The 25,516-nt window shown below is 35.4% G+C and overlaps 2 protein-coding genes across 3 annotated transcripts in view; both read left to right on the top strand.

Moving 5' to 3' along the window:
• The window catches only part of LOC149080047 (cysteine-rich venom protein AnHyalC-like), a 41,604-nt gene extending 19,957 nt beyond the window's left edge, over positions 1 to 21,647 (top strand). Inside the window, exons 3-9 of the mRNA XM_089238572.1 lie at positions 14,526 to 14,613; positions 14,989 to 15,164; positions 15,285 to 15,394; positions 16,543 to 16,667; positions 20,322 to 20,471; positions 21,152 to 21,414; positions 21,519 to 21,647. Of these exons, the coding sequence (XP_089094698.1) occupies positions 14,526 to 14,613; positions 14,989 to 15,164; positions 15,285 to 15,394; positions 16,543 to 16,667; positions 20,322 to 20,471; positions 21,152 to 21,414; positions 21,519 to 21,611 (1,005 nt within the window). The 3' untranslated portion in view covers positions 21,612 to 21,647. The remainder of the gene's footprint in view (positions 1 to 14,525; positions 14,614 to 14,988; positions 15,165 to 15,284; positions 15,395 to 16,542; positions 16,668 to 20,321; positions 20,472 to 21,151; positions 21,415 to 21,518) is intronic.
• Positions 21,648 to 22,545: 898 nt separating this feature from the next.
• The window catches only part of synr (BH3-only protein sayonara), a 41,153-nt gene continuing 38,182 nt past the window's right edge, over positions 22,546 to 25,516 (top strand). For both annotated transcript variants that reach the window (XM_089238995.1, XM_089238994.1), the window contains exon 1: positions 22,546 to 22,983. The gene's annotated coding sequence lies outside the window, so the exon portion shown is untranslated. The remainder of the gene's footprint in view (positions 22,984 to 25,516) is intronic.

Genomic DNA, 25,516 nt, shown 5'->3' with positions numbered 1-25,516 from the left:
TAAAAAAAAAAATTAGGGACATCTGCTAAAGTTTAGAATGGCTAGAATTCTTACGTTGTCGTAATTCTTACAAGTAACTTCCAGTCGTACAAACCTAAAACACTGCTTTCCAGGATAGCAACAAAAGCAGTGTTTGATTTTAAGTTGCTTTATATGATGTTTGATGAAGAAATATTATCTTATGTTCTGAGAATGAAACAATATCTATATTAAAATATAATGCACTTGCGTCTGTCAATTTTCATGTCTTAAATATATTTTTCGATGCATTTTTCTTGATATTCACTTAAACGCCTCTGTCACTTATGCGTCTTATTTTTCTTGTTCCCTTGCACCGATGCATAATTGAGAGATTACTGTACCTTTGTTTAAAAGACGATGGGGGATCAACAACTAGCTTATGAATAAATTCTTTCTAGACAAAAGTGAATGCGAATTTAATTATGGCGTCGTTGCATTATACTGTGCCTCTTTGTTAAACTGCGATGTTGACACCGGTAGAAAAGGCACATTTACTGAATATTCTCAAACGAAAAAAATGCCAGATGTATAATCTAGATGTTTATTATGTGTTTCATTTTCGTGGTGCGAAATGGATCTGCCTATTGACGAGAATTTTGATCAATTTTTTTGTTATGCCGAAAAAAATCAGACTTTTTAACAAGTCTAAGGGCGCACACCGTAAGCCAATACGTTAATGTGCTGATGTTTTATGATTTTATAAAATCCGTCTAAGTTTATGGGACACCCTGTATTTTCTCCAACATTAAACGTGAATATGATATGCACCGACACTACTATTTTCATTTGAATTCTCTGCGTAAGCTATGATAATTTACGGAAACTATTCACTCTTGTCTCGTACTTATATTTGATTTCTATTCGTTTCACGATTTCGTGTTATTTCCATGATGAAATAATTATTTAATTTCGCAAACGTACTGAATATACATCGTACCGTTTATAAAATTAACATTTAAGTGTTGAAATTCACATCACGACGGATACAATATATCACCGCAGAATAATGAGAAATGCGTGAACATTTCGACTGTATTTAGGCTCTATATTTTTGACATGTCAGTGTTTTATGTGTTCTAATGATTTTTTTTCCGAACAATTATTTTATAAATGATATTCCGTCGATTGACATGAGAGATTTTCTTTGTAATTGGCGTTATATCTGATGCCCCTGCTCGTATTTTATCATGCAACTGGATCAGCTCGTATGAACATTTACTTGTGATTGCGTGTCGTTGCTGTTTTATCTCGTTCCAATAACAGCAGAAAAGGCGTGGCGGCATCTTGATGGGAAAAAATAGTTTGAGGGCAACCAGTGCATGCATCAAAACATCACCATTAAGCCTTTTTTTTTTCTTTCCAGCCCCGGGTTATCCAACAGAATTCCACACGAAACTGGAATGATTATTCATTATTAATAGTAGCACCATTAATAAAAATTAACCATCAATATTTTAGAGGCTGCGAAATTATGTGACGAGTTCAATGTCTTTGTTGCGAAAATTCCCCTCGTTGCCTGTCAGAAACAACAAAGTATGACAATATCGTAATACCCACGCATGAACTGATACTACATTTCATTTTAATTCATATATTTTAATTAGATATTCACAAGAGAAATAGCTCGCTGTGTGCATTATTAATTTATTATTATTACGTTTAATCATTTTTCATACGGCCCCTGTTCTTATTCTCACGCTGTGTCTTTTTTCCTTAGCATAACATATTTTCCATACTTGGAGCTTTTATGGTTTTTACTATCTTGTTTTTCAATCGTAAGACTTTTATTTGCTTCTTTTATGGCAAATAAGAATTTCACTTTTATGTTAGTTTCAAATTTCTTCAACACATTTTAAAAGAAGGTAAGTTTTAAAGGCATAAAACTTTTTGAAGAAGAGTCTTTTGCATCACCAAAATAGCCTCAACATAATTTTAAAAAATAGGTGAAATGTTATAGATATTCTACATTAAACACATGTACAGTGCTGTCATAAAATAACTTTCTCGAGTTTCTACAGAGTTGAAATTTCAGTTGAAATTGAGATTTAAACTTCGTAAAAAAGATAGTGTTTACAGTTGCGTGATGCAATGTATTGTTATTCTATATTGTAAAAATATATGGGTCGATAAAATGGAAACCGTTCGCGTGAATATATGAAGACGAACGAAAAGGTATACATCTGAATGTGTGGTAGAATTTAAAACAAAGAGATACCTATAAGAAAGACAAATTGCACCTCTTTTTTTAGAAATTACTGTGGACATTTAGACAGGTATTAAACTTCTTGAGAAGTTGGATGCCATATAGATAGAAGGTGTTTGGTTGGTCCGCCGCAATGTCACATTAGTAAAGCTACATAAATTTATCATGGTATTGTAATGCAGCATAATATCCCGTGGTGTGATTCCGTTGTCTAGTTGCGAACAGTTTGCGGAATCATTCATGATGAAGTATGGTATAAGGTTCCGCAGAAGCCATTCCATAACTAGAATCTGTTACCAAGTGACTTTCATTCACCTGCGAAAAAGAAAAGAATTGGGGTAAGTCGTGTCATAGACACGGTCGCAAGTTTTAACATGAATACGTACTTTGTGCTTGAATCACGTGGTCAGTAGGTACTGAATTAATGAAATGGATACCATAGGATTTATCTTTGGAATATGTAACAGACGATACCATTGTCGTCTATTTGCATTGCGAACTTTCCGAGATATAGCATAAAACAATTTCGTTATGAATGCGAGCCGCAAGCCAGGTGCCCAAATCAGAAGAGAGATCAAAACCAGAGTGGTATCATTGAATTTGAATGAGATCTTACCTGCAGACATCAGAAGCACTGATAGATTCTGAATACTTTCTGTGAAATATGAGCGTTTAAAGAATTCCGTAACGCAACTTTTTGCGAACGCATTCAGTATCGTCAGGTGATTTAAAAGACGTTAAAATGCATTATATAGACGTTAAAATTATGTATCTATGTCAAAAGCTCTAAAAACATGAATGAAGAGGAATCTTTGTCATGCAACAAAAGCACATCAAGTGATAGTAAGCTGCATTGCTTAAATGCACCTTGTTGTTGATGTGACGTCGCAGTGAACTGACCAAATTTCTTATTCACGGACGGTATCCGGCCTCTTATCAAGAGCTTGGATATGAAGAGTAAATTTGCATGCCTCTCTTAGTGCCAATGGTAACTTCTTAACGAATAGTTAGGGCAAATTGAGAAGCTATTCATACTTAGGTGAGAACAACAATATTTTTTACAGGCAGTGTATTATATTTTTCTTCTACTTTTCCCGTGAAAATTACTTTTATTTTTGGTTGCTGTATTTTAGATACACATATTTGACATCCATATATCTTTTATGGTCATTTATTTTTTCAGCCATGTCGTTGGGCATTTTGCCTGGTTCCCTTGAATTTGCACCTGTATAACACAAGTGCATTCTGATTTTCTTGCAGATTGATTTGTTGAATTCGCTTTTTCCGTCCGTCTCAACAAATTCATTCCAACGAGTTCCATTTAATCGGCACTCATATACAGTCGAACCCCGATATAGCGCCACCATTTGTCTCGCAGATTCCTGGTGCTATAACGGGTTTGGCGTTATATCGAATCACAAATTAACGTGTGTAGTTCCTGTACATGGAAGATTTTTTCACTGAAAATTTTTCGCGCTAAGCGGGGTTGGCGCTAAATAGGGGGCACTACAACGGGGTTTGATTGTATTTCAATTGATTCCTACTGATTATACATAAAAATGTACCGTGTCTCATAAGAAATTCAAAACAGCGAAATCATTGCAAAAGAAAAGGAACAAACTACATATAAGTAATAATTCACCACCATTTTCTGTATGTATATCTTTGTTGATTTTAATGAGCATAATTACGCGGTAAAATGGGTGGACGCAAAGGTGTTAAGAAAATTATTCAAATTTATGGTTATGTTATCGTATGTTTCGTATAGCTCTCGGAATAAACACGTAGTTTTAATTAAATACAATGAAAAATCCGGTTTTATTTTCCTTTCCTTCAACGAATAAATGTAGCTTCAAAGTAGTCGTTTCGGAACACGGCTGTCGCCTGAGGACGTTTTAAACATTTAATTATCTCTTTTGATATCAACTAGACATTTAATTGCAAACATATTTTAAGTGATAACAAGAATTCGAATTACGTAACACTTTATACATATCTTTTAAATAAAAAAAAAGCTTATCGCAGGTTTTCATTAGCTACCCGATTGTCCTGTGGCTAATATGACCGAAATGAAAGGGGGGGGGGGAGCCAAATAAGAATGCGGAGAGAGGGGGGGGGGAACGATGAAACGATCTCTATTTATACCGAAGCATTTTATGTCTTTGACTGCTGTGATTTTTATGATCCTTCTACCATGGTTTGAGTTCTCTCTGAGTCTGTCACATCCAGCCATAAAACCACACCTCGAAGCTATTTCTGCTCCACACTTTATGACCGCAATGATGGTTTCTCTGTTGCTCTCTATGCACTCTGATATAAGAATTAAAGTTTATTGGAATTTTTCCGGTAAAAAAAACGTGGTCGTGTCAAGTTCTCCGCTTTTCTGTAATAACTCACGCTTAATTTAAAATATATAAGTGAATAAAAACTTTTTTTTGAATTTGAAATGATACTGCGCGATGAATCAATATTTAATCCTTAATCCACCGCATTATGAAAAAATGAAATAATTATTATGTAAATTTTTTGGTAGGTGATTTCAGATCTAATTAAAGCCCCCCCTAAAAACAAAAAAATAATATTTTTTTGAAAAAATTATCCAGTGCACAACGAGCTAATTAACCTGGTACTTTAAAATACCGTCTCAGCACCCGAAGCTTACAATAAAAAAATACCAATTAAAATATGGTGAATAATGCATAATAATAAATATTTGTTTATTTTACCACAAAGAAGGCCATAATTTGTTTTATACATTTGTTAGGGAATATTTTGTAAAAGCAGTGTTTTTTACTGCGTCACATTTTCCTGTAATGCAGTAAATACTTTCACAGGGGTGAAACAACTAACTGAATTTTATTAATTAAAATATTGTTACCGGGATCTCGTTTTCGCAGAGTCCTTGAGATGCGTGAAAGCTCACAAGAGAAGGAATGTTTCAGAACGTAAAACAGTTCTATTTACAGAAACTAGAATTCGCGCTAAGCCACAGCAGCCATTCGAACGCGCACATCTCTACTCAACCAATTCTCGAGTCAATAAAAGATCGCTCTTCTATTCGAACAATCGCATGCCACGCGTACCTTACATGACTTAACAAACCTTTTCAAATTTCTACACTTCGTAAAGATATTTAAAAAACTAGTTGTTCCACACTGGTGCTGTCATCTGGTTACCGTAAAGTAGTTATGTATAGCCCTTTTACTTCAAAATACCAACGACCTCCTCCTAATCAAATCATGGCCAGCCACTCTGTCTCAATGGAGAGATTTTAGCAGGTGGACGAAGAAGACCTTGGTTATGCTGGAAGCTGTGCATGTGTGTGTTGTGAACCTAACGTCAAGTCGGTATATTGATGCAAATTATCAATAATTAGTTTAGTATTCAATCAGCCTAATCAAAACTAAACGAGCTTTTGATTTGAACTTCCATCTTACCATTGTATAAGAATAGTCACGTTAGAGCTTTTAGTGAAAATTTCGACGCAAATATTAAGTTTTAATTTAATTGTAATTAATTGTTTTAGTAATGTATTTTTAAAATTTGGATTGTGCAATAATTTATGCTTTTAAAAAATGAATGAATGAATAAAATGCATAATACGTATATTATTCTTTATTTGGAATGTTTTTATGGTTCAGTTTGGAGGTAAAAAAACCACATGTATAAATGTAAATTTCTCAATAGATCAACCAAAGAGGAAGCCTAGTAAGTGCTGTGTTGAAATATGGGCTTTCATGACCATAAACATCGGTCTTCTTTTATTGGCGTGGCTGGAAAGGGGGTCATTATTTCCCACTTTCGTTTCGCGCTATAACTCAAAGCGAGAGGATGACAGATCATTTTTCGCAAATAGACCTAAAGGCGTTGCGAAAGGTGTGAAAATACGTTCTTTTCCCCCACCTTCAACATTTCTTAGACTTACTTTTACAAGCAATTCGCTACTAAACAATCATGCGCACACAACGTACTATATTTTTCTCTTTTCCTTTTATCACCATCGACGTGCTTACGAATACTCTCTTTCTTGTAACCAAGAAGAATGTGGCAAATCAATTCAATGTGAAATATATCATATTCCCAACACACATATGCCAGATAGATCCGAATTCGTGACTGGCCGTGTTCCAGTCACTATAACTGATTACTCTATTGATTGTCAATCAAATCTCGATTCGAACAAATGGCTTTATTCTAGTAATTTATTTGTTTTCCTTCTCCCGGGTTAGTCATATATTTCCGCGGCTATTATTTTATAGTTTCCGTAAACGCTATTTTACTGAAAATGTTATTAATTTTATATAACCTCTTCAAACCTGAGCCAAAACTAACCATTAAATTTTTTTGATTGATTTGTATTTATTGTATGTCAAAATGCCCTTTAAAAAGGAAAGAAAATTGAAAAAAATTGATTAATTAATTAGTTTGAGTCGATATCTTTACTAGGGCCATTTGAGTTAGGTACCCTTACGCATACCTCACGTCTTAACTTAGAAAAAAATGTCATTAAAACCATTTAATATTGTTAAAAATGTTCCACATATATGTTCCTCAAATAACTCTGCACCCTTGGTTATAGAAACATACTTTCAACTATAAAGAGTATCCAAGTAACGTACCCATTTTAGATATGCCATTTATTTAACAAGGGGCCGTATATGTACGGAAATACAAAATTTAATTTTTATACTGTCCCTCTGTCTTCAAACTTCCATTAAAATGTTGCTGTCCTATCTCCCGAGTCCCCCAAGAAGAAATGTCTTCTAAAATAATAAGAAAGTGCAACATTTGCCGAGATTCGAGAAATTTCGTGTTGATTTCTAAATTTTTAAATAAATAAATCTTTCTTTGCATATGGGCACTTACATATAGCAACAATTAAAAAAAAATCGAACATCAATATAAAAAAGTCAAAAACTTCACACACACACAACATCCTTAAAAAAAAAAAAAGTTTTCCAATTTGATCTTGTTCGAGGTGGTTTGATAAGTTCGAGGTTTTGCAAATGAAATTTTGTCTGGTGGGATTGCGGAAAATACAAGATTTAAGAGAAATACACTTACTTGTAAATTAAATAATAGACATTCGAAAAATATATGGAATATGTCGAATAAATTATTGAAGTTACCAGCAATTAGGGCAGTGCAGGATTTAATGACATATCCACTAGGCATACGCAAAAACCACCATCTGCTCTAATTTGAAAAATTAGGCGTTTCCTTGACAAAGATATGTGTATGTGTGTTAAAAAGAAGATAATTTTCAGATGTGAGACTGAAAAAAAATCTCGTGGTAGTTAGCATATCTTGTTGACCTATGAATTGATGAAAGATCGTTTTGAATTGTTAGGTCTATGTATCTTGTTCCAGACTCTGCCACGAAGCTGGAAGAGATCTCGGCAACGGGATAAGTCCAGTGGCAAAGTTCTGGAGTTCATTCATTCAGGTCTATGTATCTTGAAATAATCATGGGAAAATGTTTTCCGGGAGCAGCCGGTGTCACTTTCATGTCCGAAACGAATGGGAGCACAGTTATACGGAGTAAGTTCAAAATATTAGAGGCCCAATTACGGCTGTTATTCAGTGGGGGGGGGGGAGGCGTTTTAACAGGCCATTGAAACATATCTTAGGAGTCTAAGATTTTTAAATTTAATAGGGAATCTCAGAATTTAGGAAACCTTCAACAAACTGCAATGATCTTTTGAATTTTTGTGTAGGTGCATAGCATAGAGACACCTGCCATGTAGCGGTACTATAATGTGGTATCAGTCGATGTTGAAGTGTGAGACCCCGGACGCATGAAGAAAATGCGCTACTGATGGGGGTTTCTGATGTATCGTCTAATTCAGGACCACAACTAGATGCTTGGTCACCAGGGGCGAGTACACATTTGGCATCCCCTTGTTATGATGAAGGAGAGGTTAAATAGTAAAATTTGAGTTCCCTCTGGTTCGCCGCTCGGGGTAACAAACCTGTCAGCTCCCCCCCCCCCATTTGCGGATTGGGTCTAATTTAATCTCATTTTATTGGGTCTAATTTAATCTCATTTTAATTAGACCCTCTCATATTAACGATGTTGTGTTTCACGAAGCATCTCATTCATTTATTTTATATTTGTCCCTTAATCCTTAAAGTAGCTTTGACGAGATATCTCGCCTCTTTAACAGCCTCTTATTTTGGCATTGACAAGCTCAGATAATTTGTAAAGTTGATTTCTCAATGAAACACTTTTCTCTATATCCATTAGTTCGCACCTGCTGAAAATCAGAAGAAAGTCTATTTTCCTTAAAAAATATGGCATTTTAAGGGGGGGGGGATATTTAATGATTTTTGTCGTGCCACTTAAAGGGTTAATACTATATATGCTGTCCTTTACCTCATTTTGATCGATTTTGAAATTCAAATACCTCTTCTAATATTGCAGTTAAAAACATAGGATTTTCTTTGTGGGGCTCAAGAAAGACGGAGCAACAACTTTCCAATTGAAAGTTAGAGGAGAGTTTGAAAAATTAAATTTTGTATCTCAGTACATATACGACAAACAATAAAAAAAAATAGCATATCCGAAATGAGCACGTTATTTAAATTCGTTTTTATAATTGAAAGTATTTTTCTATAACAGAGATTCAGTTATTTGAGCTGAAACGGACCTGAAATTTCACTCTGTTTAATACGATTTAAATCAGTGGCGTTGGGGCCGGGTGCTGAAGCACGGTAATTTGCCGCACAGGTCCAAGTACCAACACAATTGATTCCGAAATCATAATTTTTCACTTAAAACTCAAGACTAGTGTCCACAGGCTCAAAAAATTTCTGATGTCACTGGTTTGAATAATGTTTCTCCTTCATAAATCTTATTTCATTCGCAAGGAAAAGGAAAACATACGTAGATAATTTCTTAAAAAAAAATAAGAATATATATATATATTTTTACTGAAATAAAATGATTGTGCGCATATACACATGAAAGTATCGAAGGGAAACTTATAGTAAAACGTAGAAAAGGGGCATATTGTCGGTGAATTGAAAAAAAATTACCGTCAGTGAAATATTGTAGTAAATACGGATAAGAATGAATGAAATGTGACAGTTTAGGTATAGGTATTATTATGAAAGCCTGCAATTTACAAACAAAAATAATCTCCAGTACTTTAAGTACTGCCCTCTGATGAAATCCCCCTCCCCCCAAAGTTCATATTCACCATTTTTCTAACTCTACATTTACACAATCCTTTAACCCTTTCAGACTCTGGTGCCCCAAATGTGTATATCGGTTGCTTTTTTTCTCACTGCAGAATTTTTTCTGAAGGATTGCGCAAGTTTTGAACAAAAAAAATAACGATTTGATGACGTTTATGTTTGGGTGCAGTAGCCCAGGTCGGTAGGATACACGCCTTAAATACCGAAGGATTTTTAGAGGTGTCGTGAGTTCGATACCCGGTTGGTCCTTTTCAGAAATTTTCCTTATGCGGAGGCACAACAGATACGGCGACAACATGACCACAGAAAAAAAAAAATTGCTACCGTAAGGAGTCCCACATCTAGGGGTTAGCGCACCAACATATCGGTGAGCATAAAGAAAAAAAAAACGCTGCCGGTTCGGAATCAGCAGTAGGTCACGGTCTAATTAGCCCTCGTGTGCAGAAAATGAACGTAGTGCGACAAAAATGATCAACATTTATGTTTCCAATCCATTTTTTGAATATCAATTTTAATATCAAAACATTTTTAACATCAAATAACATTTATATAACGTATAAAAATTTTTAAAATTCCAAAAAAGGGGTCTAAAAGGGTTGATTCGGGGATAAAACTCCCTGAGGTCCAAAAGAAAAAATTCTACAATGAGAAAAAGCAACCCCGGTCAGCACCAGGGTCTGAAAAGGTAATTTAACCGTTCCGGAAAATTTTATGGGTGTTTTGCATCAAAATGCACACTTGCCCTTTGTGATAGTTTTCTCAACACGTTTTGTGACATGGCTTAAAGAGTGACAGCATATCTCGTGAATTTTCATCATTCCAAAATTTAAAAAATTTCCGTGCCTAAACCAAAAGCCCAGTCTGCGCCCCTTTCAACCAGCCGCAAGGTTGCACCTCACCCTTTGCATCCTCGCTTATGCCGCCCTTTTTTGACGATTCTCCCAGACCAGACCAGAATAAAATTTTTCTTCCCGGGCCATCTGCGGGCTTACAAACTGTAGCTCCGGGGGGAGCTACGTATGACAATTCTCAGTAACACAAAAATGTCAGTTTATCGCAATTGGTTTCACAATTCGGGATATGTTTCGAATGTTATACGGCAACAATAGATGGCAGCACAAAATTCCCACTCCTGGAAAATTTAAAAAAAAAATCTATCTTGATAAACTTTGCTATAGAAAAATTGTAATAATTAATTTTTTTTATTTAACTCGTCTTTAATTTACATCAATGTAAATAGTATTGGTGAAGAGCATTCCACATGGGGAAAGGAAAGTTGAACTAACTTAATAGATAAAATTAACATTAAGTATATAATTACAATGTGTGCCGCTTAATGTGATCAGTGATCACATTGGAGCTTGAGGTTTCTGATAACAATAAAAGATTGATAACTACATCCGAAAAAAATCCCGTTTGTAAGCACGATGACCATATGTTCTGTTTAATCGAACGGGACAACTCCGTTTTTCTTTCCCACGTTAGGTTTCAAAACGTTTTAAATCGTGCATTTTATTTTAAATTGTTGCAAAACAAAATTTTAAAATTGCTAAAAAATTCTTTTTAAATCAGAAATTGTAAGGAGTTATAATGGAACTGTCTGATGTTTCTGTGTATCAGAGCCGTACAAAGGTGTGTGCAACAGGTTCAGTCACACCCGGTCCCGTGTTTTTTCAGTGGCCCTGTTTACAAACTGTTATACAAATACAACGCCACAACAGGCAAAGTGCCCAACGATGTGGCTGCTTAAGAACATCATGGATCCCCGAGCCATTTTTTGGAGGCCCTACCTACTACTACTACACCACACGTGCACACCCCCACCCCCCATCCAACCCCCCCATCCAACGAATCGGTACATGCGGGAATGTGCGTGTACGTGTAGTGAAACCTGACGTGAAGTTTTTGTTGTTTCTCTGTAATGCTTGTTATGTATAGTGCTGCCATCTGCCACTAGTTTTTCTAACTATGAGTGAAGTGTTATGATTGAATGATTTATCGTTGTAGGACTGTTGCTCTCTGTGGCGAGACTTTTTAACGGGGAGATCGGCTCGCATTTGCGCCTTGAAGTTGGGAACCACAGAAAACCAACTTCAGCCGACCACTGATAATTTCGATAATGATAGTTACGATAATGATAATTTCTTTCATAAATGAATTTTCATCAATTCTGAGATTACTTCTTTCATAAACTTTGCATTTTCATCGATTCTTAATTGTCTTCCATTCTGAAAATTTGAATTTTCATCTATTCTGAATTGCCATTCATTATGGAATTCTGAATTTTCATCAATTCTGGAATTCTGAATTTTCATCAATTCTGGAATTCTGAATTTTCATAAATGCTGAAAATATTTCTTTCATTTTTTTTTCTATAAATTTTCTTTTTTTTCTTATCTTAATTATTATATATCTTATTTTTTCTTATCTTTAATTATTTCTTTCCTATATCCTGAATTTTCATTGGTGTGCTGGAATTATCTATATTATTTTTCTTATTTTCGATTCATTGATTCTGAATTTTCATTAGTTTTCAGATAATTTATTAAGGTAATAATTTTATTTGGTTCTGGAATTATTTCTTCCATCAATTTAAAATTTTCTTCAGTGTGAAATTTTCTTTAATTTTTTTGTTATTTTTACATTTAATTGTGTCTATATTTTTCAGTATTCCTGGATATTTTGTAATAATGCATGAATTTTTGAATGCTGATTCCCATTTTCACCAGGATGTATAAAATCGGGGCTAAGGAGCCCCGAAATTATTATGACTTCTCTAGTCCTGTTATTATTTTCGCACCGGGCCCCACGTATGATATGGGGAGCCCTGTTGTGTATTACGTATTATTATCCCGATAACAAAGAACCATTCTTTTGCTATCTGCCTTACCCAAAGAAAAGTCATAGAGAAAACTAACGACTGTGTAACTTTTCTTCGCGTAAGTTGTTAACAAAAGAAGGGTTCCTTTTTTCGGAGAACCAACTTTGATGTTTTGAGAGAAAGGTTAGCAGGAGTTTTCAAGAACCGGTCGGAATCAGTCGGGATAGTAAGTCAATGAATATAAAATTTAGTAAGAAGCTGTCCTCGGTTTGGCACGATGTCATTCCCTTTGTTCGTAAAAAGCATGTTTGTACATCGCACCCGCTTTGGTTCAAGGATAGCGTGCGTAAACTTTATCTTGAAAAAAAAAGACAATTCAAAGAGTATAAAAGTGAACGAGGTGACCTGTCATTGTTTACTTGTAAAAAAAGGGCGTTAAAGAAGGTCCAATGAGTTTAACGAACTCCCTCTTGAAAATTTTGGAAATTATTATCAAAAGGCACTTGGTGAAGTAGACAGACGAGAATAATGTATTGTCGGATAATCAGCATGTGTTCAGGAAGGGGAAGTCATGTGTAACTGACCTCCTTTGCTTCTATGATCACGTGACAGGCGTCACAAGTGGAGTTCCTCGAGGAAGTGTCCTTGGCCCCATAATTTTTTTCACTTTTTATCGATAAACTCGATCAGGGTATCGATGGGATTACTAGCGAATTCGCAGATGATGTGAAGCTAATGGGGGTAATCGGGAATGAAAGCGATAGGGAGTTGTTCCAGACCAACTTAAACAGGATTGCAGCATGGGCAAATGAATGGAGCATGATGTTTAGCGTTGATAAGTGCATGGTCACTCATTTTGGTTCGAACAACCCACGGTTCTCTTACGAGTTGAATGGTGTCACTATCCCGGATGCAACTAGGGTAACCGATTTGGGAATTCTCATTGACGAGCGGCTTAGGTTTTCTGAACATTGTTCAGCGGTGGTCAAAAAAGCGAATAGAATGCTTGGTCTCATTTTCAAAAAAAGTCTTCGCGCTCTCCTAAAGTCATTCTTCCACTTTTTCGAGGCTTAGTTCGTCCTGGACTGGAGTATGGTTTTGGAGACCATACCTACAGAGGGACATAGACTTGGTTGAAGGAGTGCAGAGAAGAGCTACGCGTGTCCTTATTGGCACACGGGGCTTGAGTTATGAAGAGAGACTTCATTTTTTGAATATGTTTACATTGGATGAACGCAGGTGTCGGGGAGATGTGATTGAAGTGTTCAAAATTTTCAATGGGATGGATAGGATGGACCATGAACTTTTATTACACCGCCAATCGACTGCTTTTACAAGGGGACACCAGTATCGATTGGTGAGGGACAATGCAAGGTTATGGTGTCGCAGGGAATTTTTCTCTAATAGGGTTGTAAATAAATGGAATAGCTCACCCCCGGAGGTAGTAAATTGTAACACAATTGACACGTTTAAAAAGAAACGATAAACATGTTGGGGTAAATCGAGAAGTTATCCATACTTTGAATAAGACAACCATAAATATGTTTTATGGGCATTGTATAATATTTTATCACGCGTATATTGTTTTTAGTTTTTATAATTTCATTTTTAATTGGGGGTTGCTATATTTCAGAAATATCTGACATCCATATTTGTTATGGGCATCTTTTTCTCAGCCACCTCGTTGGGAATTTTGCCTGTTGTGCCTGTGTATTTGTGCAATACCTTCTTTTAATGTATAGTATGCTCCATAGATCCCTAGAAAAGTCTTTCGGCCGAAGAACTGTGGATATGATCAATTGAAAGAAACTGACCATGTACTAAAGATAAACTTTTTCCTTATCTTGAGGGAAGTGCCTTCACTTTAGGAGAGAAAATTGCAAAAGATACGCTACACTTACTTACTACAATACTTACATGATCTTAGTGGCTATTACGACCTGATTAGAACATGTTGAACTAAATACGGAAATTTTTCTCAAAAAAGGAGCCTTCTGACCTCCTACATAGTCTCGTAGATTGATAACGATAACTTATGGGGGGGGGGGATGAGTCTAGATCAACCTTAGCTTCCAATATACAAAAAGGAAAAACTTGGTAACGTAAACCGAAAAGTCCTGATAACTATTTTTCCCATGTTATGGTATTGTTCTGTTCCATACTTAGTGAAAGTGATAATTACCCAAATGTACCATTATCCGTGATTTAAATAAACGGCGTATATTGTACAATAATTATTTCAATCCAATATAACGTATATATTTTTTTAAATTAAAACAGGTCTGGGATAATGAATTAGCTGCCGTTGCGCAGAAACATGCAGATCTATGTATATTTGCACATGATTGCAACGAATGTAGATCAGTTGGTAAGTATTCTATTTTTTTAATACCTATTTAAAATTATCAGAATCGATTACAAAATAACTAATCATAAACGTAATAATTCTTTGTCAACATGAAAAATCGCTGTTTTTCATGATGGATGCATTTTAATCGTTCGTTTTCCAATGGACGTATTTTTTTGGAAATTAATTTCTTTCTCTTGGTTACCAATCGGTCTTCCATTGGAGCCAAACATTATACAGTGTATCACGTGAATTTATGTTTTGCAATCATGCATTTTGTATCACTAATATGCAGTCGATTCTGAGTGTCATCAAGTATTTATTTAAAAATGTTTCATGAAATATCATTAATTACAGAAAAAAATCAATTTATTTTACTGTGATGAAATCTTACAGAAGCCTTCTCAGTTGGACAAAACATAGCAATGAAAGCCAAAACTGGTAATTCCCTTCCAGTACCCGATTGGGATGCAACAATACAGAGCTTATACGAAGAAGTTCAGTTTTTTCGGCCAAGATGGATAAACCCATTCAGAGCACCAAAGCGACCAATGACAGGTCACTATAGTCAGGTACTATTGAGAATCAGCTCTTTCTAAATTACAACTAATCACAAACTAAAAAAAAGTCAGTCGAACTGCTAATGCGACAAAAATAGACTTTCTCAATCAATTTTGTTTCCGTGTTATCAGATTGTATGGGCCGATTCTTGGAAAGTTGGCTGCGGATACACTATACATAGTTATTCAAAGGATAGAAGGTTCAAATTTGTGGAGCTTTATACCTGCAATTATGGACCAATGTAAGTTTATTCTCTTTATGAAGTTAGTGGTGCAAAATAAAAATGCATATTGCACAGTGATAACCAAAAAATACATGTTTCGCAATCAGTTTTTCCGCTTAACTCATACCTTTTAGCAGGTCTGTAAATGAACAATAATGTGATTGAGCTGAAGATAACCATTCTTAATGTCAACCAACATATTCTAAATTCTCCATATTTTTGATTCAGTGTATTACTGTATTTACGTTTACCAATTATAATAAAGGATTTTTTAACAAAGCTTTTCCTTAATGCTTATTTCAATTTAGGTACATAATTTCACAGTTGTGTATATATATAGGTATATATAACTGAAAATCTCTGCGCATTATAACTCAAAATCTGTATCATCATTTTTTTCAGTCTGAGACCAGTGCATCATGCAATTAACGTGACGAAAAAGGTCTTAATTATATTCTCATCTTTTTCTTCAAAATTGAAATTGAAATCAAATATCCAAAAAATTCAAAAACAAAACTTATATATAAAAAATACTAAATTTTTATGTAAAAAAAAACTTATGAACATTTCAAAAATATTTTTCACCATTTTTATCATCATATTTATTACATCAGTGTGTCAAATTTCATGTAAATCTGTGTAACAGTTTTTGAGTTATCCTACTCACAGTAACATAACTGTGAAACTATGTACCCAAATTAAAATAATCATGAAAAAGGAGTTCTGCTAAAAAAAATCCATTATTATAAGTGGAAAATGTAGATAATATACTGTGTGAATCACGTATATGACAATATTTAAGGTTGATATTGTGAACATGATCACCTTCAGCTCAATCACATCATTGTTCATCAGCATTTACAGACCTGTTAAAAGGTATGAGGCTTCTGAAAATGTGCGGCATTCTCACGGTGAGCACATGCATAGCAGTACAATTTCTCACGTCAGTTAACATCACTGCCGGTGAAAAAACTTGTAGAAAAGAAAACAGTATTTAAAACAAAACAAAAAATGCGTCGGATTATGAAAAAAAAAAAGAAAATTTAACTGTTTTGTTTCTCTTCACTGAATTTCTGAATTTAAAAACAAGAATTGAGTAGGTTTTTCTCGTCTTGTTTGTACACTCATTGAGCTCATCAGAAGATCTAATTGTTGACAATTTTCAGGGGAAACGTCCGAATGAGGGAGATGTACCGACCAGGAAGGCCCTGCAGCCAATGTCCAAAAAATACATGTTGCGGACACAGTTGTGAACAGATCGGTATCCCTGCCGAATACGATGGACTCTGCAGTGAGTAAGACAATCTTTGATTCATTAGATCAAATTCATATAGTACTTTTATGAAAATGACCGTCGTCCTTTTATTTTTATATGTTACGGTCAAAGCCCGAAATCGGCCGGTTGGCCTGGCCTACGTCCGAATTTCGGACTTTGGCCAGTCTATTCGTGAAATGCCTGAAGATCTCTTTCCGAAAAAAAGGCATGATTCGGGGTCATCACTGAATTGGCATATTTTTTGTGATGATAATGGCCATTTATAATTATGGTTAGCTATAGCAACCTCAACGATGAAAAAAATTGGAATATTGATATCTTAGGGGATTGGTATTGATATTATAAGGATCTCCAGCCATTTTTTGGCCAATGTCCGAAATTCTACAGAATTTCAAACTTTAGCCGAGCCAATTTCGGTATTTGCCGTAACATATACGCATCGTTTTCATAAATTAGAACACCCCAGAAATTTACGAGAGCAGTTCACGAAATACTGAAGCTAGAAAGCCCAAATTAAGGGTAATTAATTAATACAAATTGCGGTGTAGTTTGTATTTTCATCTTCTAAGAGCTTCTTCTTGAGCATGTCGGCGGGAAAAAATTTGCATGAAGTAGATCGAATTATTAAAGTGTCAAATTACTTTTTCCTCTTTATTTCAAAAAATTAGAACAAACCGAAAGTTGTTTTAAAAAATTAGAACATCTTAAAACGGATTATAGCGTGAATATTTTCATGAAAAATTTACATAAACTTGATCGAATTCGTGTTTTATTATTTGATCATTTTTGTCGCACCACGGTCATTTTCTGCACACGAGGGCTAATTAGACCGGGACCTACAATTTATTGCCGATTCCGAACGGCGGGCTTGTTTTTTACACTCATCGAGAGGTTGGTGCGCTCACCCCTCGATGGGGGACTCCCTGCGGTAGCAATTTTTTGCTGCGGTCAAGTTGCCGTTTTTGTTGTACCCCTGTGTCAGGAAAGTTTTCTGACAAGGACGAACCGGGTATCGAACTCGCGACACCTCTAAACACCCTTTGGTACTTTAGGCGAGTATCTTATCGACCTGGGCTACCGCGCCCAATTCGTGTTTTATGTCTTTCCTCGTTATGTACGTAAGCCAAGAATCGTTCAACTTTGGTAATACGGGTAGAAAAACGGGACATTTCTGCAAATGAAAAATTGCATGTGCATTTGGTAGGGCAGTATGAGCAAACGCGTGTTGATACCGTACTAATACATTGTATTGTGGCGATCTTTGGCCTTAGCCATGGATATTATGCATCATGACATTGAATTGATGTCTCCAGCACAGATCTGGATCGGACCTCAACCGTGAATCCAATCGTCACTATTTTAGAGCCGATAGCAGTTGGTTTGCAATTGATTATTATTTTTTTTTTAGCACGACTCCGCTATCTCTTGGTAGGATCAACATCAGGTACAATCATCACATATCACGAAACCACCGAAGTATCGGTGATGCTTGATGGACATTGTCGAATGCTTGATCCAATCTTCGTTTTCCATCTTCAAACGAAGTCTGTAGCTACTGGAACTAAAAACTAGAGATCAATGAATCAGAAGACTTCTCTGGATGAAGGTGTACATTAGGTTCTCTACCTTTTGATTCCAGATGTTGAAGACTTGTATGAAGATGGAAATTTGATTTGCCATAAAGATTTTGCCTATGTGTATTACTGCAGCATCGATATAGCTTCTTAGACGTAGTCAAGCATGATGCATAAAATCCATGGCCAAGGCCAGAGGCGTATTTATGGCTTTGCCACTGCCACCTGCGGGCTACAAAAATTTTGCTGCCCTTCTCTCATTCGTAGTGTCGGAACCGGGGGTGCTGTGGGTGCTCAAGCACCAAAGGAAATTTGTGTGAAATTCCCAACAGGTTCGAAAGTTTTCCGACACCCATGATTCTAGTCTAATTTTCTCTTTCTTCGCCACTCAATCCTCGAGTTTACCGCCCTGGGCTATAGCCCCACTCAGTCCCTACCTCCGTAAATACGTCTCTGCCTCTAAGTAACTATTTTCTTCACTCATATGCTTGCACACTTTCTTGGTCAATCTTTTGGTCGTTCACTGATCTGGTCTCTCGCTCACTAGGTCACTGTTTTGGTCACTCCCGTACTCACACTCTCCGGGTAGTTCTTTTGGTCATTCACTGACTTGATCCATTGCTCTGAAGATCACTCTTTTGTTATATCATTTGCTTGCACACTGGTTTGGTCATTCACATACTTGCACATGCTCTAGGTGACTCTTACGGGTGCTCACCGACCTGATCTCACGCTCTCTCTGACAATCACAATCTTGCGAACTCGTTGGGCTGCGCTACTAATTACTCTCTGACCGGGTTAATTACTTTCTAGGTCACTACTCGTTGACCTGGTCACTTGCTATCTATATCATTCTTTTGGTAGCTCAAATGCTTGCACACAATTTCGGTCACAAACTCTTTTCATGACTTTTTTTTTCGGCTGCACACTGACCTGGTCTCATGCTCTCTAGGTTAATATTTTGGTCACTTACATGCTTGAAAATTCTCTACGTACTCGTTTGGTCACTATGTAGCAAAGGCGGATTTATGGTTTCACTGCCAGTGAAGAAAATGTTTTTGCCACCCTTCTTCCATTGTACTAGTTTTCTTGACCACCCATTACTAAAAATTTGCCGTCTTTCCGAACTTGCCACCTTGGGGTATAGCCCCCCCCCCCTGTAAATACACCAATGGCTGAGTCCAAGGATGGCCACAATACAATGTATTAGAATGGTATCAACACGCGTTTCCTCATACTGTCCTACCAAATGCACATGCAATTTTTCATTTGCAGAAATGTCCCGTTTTTCTACCCGTATTACAAAGATTGAACGATTCTTGGCTTACATACATAACAAGGAAAGAGATAGAACACGAATTCGCTGAAGTTTGCTGTAAATTTTTCATGAAAATATTCATGCAATATTCCGTTTCAATATGTTCTAATTTTTTAAAACAATATTTGGTTTGTTCTAATTTTTTGAAACAAAGAGGAAAAAGTAATTTGACACTTTAAAAACATTCAATTTACTTTATGAGAATTTTTTGCCTCCGATGTGCTCAAGAAGAATCTCTTAGAAGATGAATATACAAATTACAACCGTACCCTTAATTTGGTCTTTCCAGCTTGAGCATTTCGTGAACTGCTCTCGTAAATTTCTGAGGTGTTCTAATTTTTTGAAAAAGATGTGTACGACATTTAAAAATTCAGGTTTGAATAGTATTATCCAACTAGAAGTTCAGACAGACAATGAAATGTTCATCTTTTTAGCCACTCGATTGAAGATGACGTGATAATTTACCTTAGCAATAATAAAATAGCTTTCTGAAGTGTTCAACAGCATTCTCACTAATTTTTCATGATGTGTTGAATTCCATAATCGTTGAAAGTCACAAATTAATTACAATTCGTTCTAACTATTTTAACGAGATCTATAGTAGTTATTATGATAAATTAAAATTATATGATAGTACAATTACCGATTGATAACGCTGAAAAAAATATTTTTGCGTTTATCAATGTCTTTTTCCCGAATAATACTGTTTCTTACAGTTTCTCGAATATATGTTTTCGTTTGAATTGTTTTCCCATTCATTTATTCATTTTCATTTAGAGTCTATGGATAGTTATGGACCACATCCGAGTTTGCCAATGGGAAACGTTTATTTATGGTGCAACTTTCGAGCTGATCACAGGAATTCTGACTGGTGTGATTTTGTTATTGATGGAATTAAAAATTGGAAAACTAGAAAAGTAGCATCAGGTAACATTTCTTTTTAAAATGAAATAATGTACAAGTTTCAGTAAGATATAATACTATCTGTATGAATTTGACTACGTGAATTGTCTTTAATGAGATTAAAATCATATATGGCATCGATAGGAGAAAACAAACGATGAAAAAATATATGAAGCCCTAAAGTTTATAAACTTTGCTGCTTCATCGTGTTAATAGTCGAAATGAAATATTACTTGTGCCCATGCTCATGTTTAGACACTCAGGAGTAAAGTTTCATTTTACTCATTGGAGTCACGTCTTCTTTCCAAAGAGGTAAGTTTTTGGTTATGACTCGCTTTGGCCTATCTCTGATCGAAATACGGTAAGTTTTGCTCTTAAGTCAAAGAATTAGAGGAAAATATATTTTGGTTTTATTCACTTTACACACCAAAATCTTTGAATTTAAAATTAATATTAATAAGAGTGCACAAATTCTATTTTTTATAAGTATTTTCTTGATCGTTTCTTTCAAATATACGTGTATAAGTTGATGCGTAAGTAGGCACATAAGTATGTTGGAATCTATCGTAGAAGCCGACTCATATAGTCTTGTGTTCGACAGCTGAAATAGATTTAATACACAGCCCTTCATAAAAACGAATGAGATACCTGAATTTTGTTCATAAATAAAATAATAATATGTTTGTGCAACTGTCATTTCATAGGAACTTATGCGACAATAGTGCTGCGCGGTGGACAGACTACAGCGTTGAAATTCAGGACGGAGATGGATCTTCCACAATATTTGTGTGTGCACATGGAATACCGGAAAGGACCGTCTATAGCTGGAGAATACTCGAGTAACGCTCTAAGTGGCACTTTACACAGTACCTTGACCGACGCTTACTATCATCTGAATTTCACGTCTGATGCTAACGATTGGGTTGTTACCGAATTGCCAATCAGGTGGTGGGGAGGACCTAGCATGGTAAACGTCTACTATCGACATCACCATCATTTTTGCAATGGGAATAATTTTATTTTTCTCAATTCAAAATGGTACTAAAATTTTGTCTTTATGTATTTTCACAGATGACGATTTTTTTTGCTGTGCCATACAGAGCTCCATCACAATATTTGGACTTGAAAGAATTGTACTTACGAGAAGGACGGTGCCTTTCCTGATTTGTTACTTTGCGTTTCTATAGACTTTCTTCTATGTAAAAATATGAATTATATAATAAATATATTATTGTATTATAGCCTCCTCCATTTCAAAGAATTCATTTTTATCCTTTTTATCAGTATATTCCATTTTTAAATTTACACTGTAAATAGAGAAGAAGATAGAGATGAACTTTTATTTATCTTAGTTAAGCCAAGTTAATCAACATTTTCATTCATTATTGCGCCAAAATTACCATCGCTATTTCCAGAGTAATTCCAGAAATTAACTCCGTGTGAGTTTAAAAGTACAGTTACATTATCCCCTTCTATGTATATTAACACCTCTCATTTGAACTATTTCTTTAAGAGAAAGTAAGATAAAAATATCTCTTTAGAAGAACTTTCTTAATAAGAATTTAAGATAACCCCCTGTACCATAAGAAAATGAATGCTTCGTTAAAGTAACCATCCAAATTTACTTATCTCCTTTTTGTCAGTTACACCTGGGTCCAACCCTGCTGCAGTTACAACCGCTGTAGCATAGAAACGAAAAAACGAGCTAACGTTAAATTTAGGGCAATGAACGAGGCATAAAACGAATGTAAATATATTTATGCGTCCTATCATTTTAATATAAAATTTTCATTAGAGTGAAACATAAATATTAAGTATTGAAGCTTAATTTTATTTTTATATTGAACCTTATGAGTGGATATACACACACACATAGAACATGGAAAAACCTTAAAATGAACTCGTTCAGACAAACACACATAGAGATAGGATGAACTTAACGGTTCGGCAGTTCTAACAAGGCAGTTGAAGCGACGCCTCTTATTTCTGATTTGCTTCTAAATCCAGCTAGAATAACACCATGGAAACGAATTCTTCAGTCAACAACAAAAGCCCCCTTCCCGAACTCTCGCATAAAGTAGACAGCGATAAGTGAAGAGCACCAACCATGGGTATAACAACGACGCATGTTTGACATTCATTGAGATGTTGAATCAACACGTGGCATCTTGGAAGAAAATGCGGATGATGGATATCTTTCCGAGATTGCTCTCAAACCTCTCGAGAATGGTCGAGTAAGATAATTACACAGAAAACATTTATCGTATTATTATTTATTGACCATATTTAAAGCAAAATAGTATAGGATACAGAAGACTATTAGTTTGTTCGATATCAGTTTTTCGTGCGATGTTACATTGATTACTTTGTTCTGCATGTCGTTAACATGCAGTTGATTTGCTATAAATACAGTCAAACCGAAATTATCATTCTCGAAACATGAAACAATTACTTTTGCTGAAATATTATATTCTCGGTTCAAATACTCGGGATATCAGAAGACTGGAATCTTCATAAACTAAACATAAATCTAAAGGTACGTGAAATACGTTCTTTGTAACTATATATAATTTATATATGTATATTTTTAGTAATGAATTTATCTCCAGATCTTAAAACTTAGTTATTAATCCAGTTATTCGTTAGACTTTCGTTGATTCATTTCCCGAAACAAAATTCCATAAATTAAGTTTCATATCGATGGCATATTTTCTAATTTCTCTCAAATACAACTATTATTTTTAAGTATTACGTATATCAAATTATTTACAGTACAATGATACCTTGGCTTACAAATTTTTCAGCTAACGAAAATTTTTTGTAGTGATTTTTCTGCCTCGGCTAACGAATAAGGTTTATGAACATTTTCGTTGATATGAATGCACGCGTAAAAACAGCCGCCTCGTTAGCTGAATTTTAGTGGCACACACACAATCACATAATCAGAATTTCTACTTCACCAAACACACCAACTCTGGCTATATCGCTATATTGCAATTTACTGCCATTATTGGGCTGGAAATGAAGGCGCTGTCTGTTGGTGGTCGCCTCAAGCTCGCTATTGAAAATATCTTATTTATACCGTCCCTCGGGTTCGAACCTGGGACCGTGAAAGCAACCTTCACGGCGGTAGACGAGCATCTTACCACCACGCCACTCCGGCAATCAGAATTTGCGCCACTCGAGCCCGATTAACTACTGTTCATCTAGAAATCTTTTCCAGGTACCTCCACTTCTATTCTGAAAGTTTTCGAACCATTTCATGTAAAATGAAAGATTCAGCCAATAGAAAATGCATTAGCAAAAATAAGAAAAAAGTAGCCTACGTTTTCAGAGCCCGCGTTCTTTCGAGTGCAAAACTCAGAGCATCAAACTGAAAAAATAGTCTGGACATTCTAGAAGCTTTTCTTTTTCATCTGTAGGTATCAAATACAGAAATGAGCCGACCAAATCACAAATGGATGAGGACACCTACGAACTCGACTGGGTGATGTCAACACCAGCTTTAGTGCTGCTATTGGTTGCATAGGCGGAGATAGACATGGAAGTCTGGAGGGGGGGGGGGGGCACGATGATGATGATAATGTGAATTCATATATACACATACATTAGATCAGTCGACTCAACCTTTGAAGCTGGGGTGGGGGGGGACATTACCCCGCATCTCCGCTCATGATTGGTTGTATACTTAGTGTAAAGTAGATACTGAAAGCTTTTCAGCATCTCCTCTTCTTGTTAATTCTCATTTATCCAGTTTTGAAGCTGTTAATTTTCACTTGCGATAAGTTTTTGTCTTTTTTATATCGCTTCTTGGTCGTAAAATGTGAAAAATCTTGGTCCAAAAAAAACGTAACTTTGAATTTTGGGCCACGATCGTTAGCTGAGGTATCACTCTGAAAAAATGTCGTAAAATCGTACAAGAGGGGCTATATACTGAATTAGTTGCACAAAATTGGAATCGTCCTTTTTTTAATTAATTTTTTACTCTATAAACTTTTACTAGAAAATTAATATGGGGGATGATAAAAGTCCTGCTCTGGGGGGGAGGGGTCCGTAAATAAACCAGACATAGAGATCCGATTAAGAACGCGAGGGATGGTTGGATGTCAAAGTACGGGGCTGAAAATCTCTTACCCCGTCTTGATAAGTTTTACATAAAATTGTGATGGTTATGAATGCTGGTATGAATGGAAATTACCCTATTTTATTTGTATAAAAGTATAGCAGTTTTTACAATTTTAGTGATTCTGAAATGGTATAAATACTTTGAAATTGTGTTAAAAGACAGTATCTGGGATTTATTGTTTAGTAACAATTGATTCAGTTTTTTTCCAATCAAAAATAATGAAATGCCTTTCATATTCATTTTCGGAATCGAATTAATCTTCAAGTTTCTATTATTTATTAAACCATCATATTTGTTCAAAATAATTTATAAATACGTTTGAAATAAATTGTCATTCACTGCATATTTCTTCCGTCAGTTTTACATTTTTTTGAATATACCTCATAACCTGGGCCCGGATGTTGATGCCATTTGGATTTTTTTTTGCATTTTTCAATATTTTTTCATTTTTTGGCATTTTTTCACTTTTGAAATTTTTTTCAAAATAAAAAGCAGGCTAAAAAAATTTTTAAACAAAAAAAAGCATTACTTTCAGCACTCAATTCCTTTATAAATGACAAAGTTTTTGTAGAATCAATTCCAGGTAAATTTAGTATTCATTAAAAATTCTAAGAGCTGGCCACACTTGCATGTACGTACTACATGGGAATTTTGAAATATGCAAATTCGTGTTGAATGATTTTGATCCGTAGGAATGCTGCATGCAGTAAGATTTCTTAAGCTCTGTTTTGCCTTGGGAATATTGAATGATGACTGAATATTGAATGAACTGATGACGTACATAAGATCAATCTTCAGCGAACATTCTGGGGGTTTCCATCCTTCAGTTCTTGCAGAAGAGCATGTAGCTTATTGATGCTATCGTTAAAGTCAGTGTTCTAAAAATGGGGTAGGCCAATTCGCTACCAAGAAATTTGAAAAATAATGGGGTAAAAAAGCGAAC

This window comes from Pholcus phalangioides, unplaced genomic scaffold (genome assembly GCF_987345545.1).
Source record: "Pholcus phalangioides strain wild (caught in Gottingen) unplaced genomic scaffold, Ppha-v1.0 ptg000011l_1, whole genome shotgun sequence".
In the NCBI taxonomy this organism is placed as follows: domain Eukaryota; kingdom Metazoa; phylum Arthropoda; class Arachnida; order Araneae; family Pholcidae; genus Pholcus; species Pholcus phalangioides.
The sequence above is the reverse complement of the archived record's forward strand: the minus strand, read 5'-3'. Positions and strand labels throughout refer to the sequence as shown.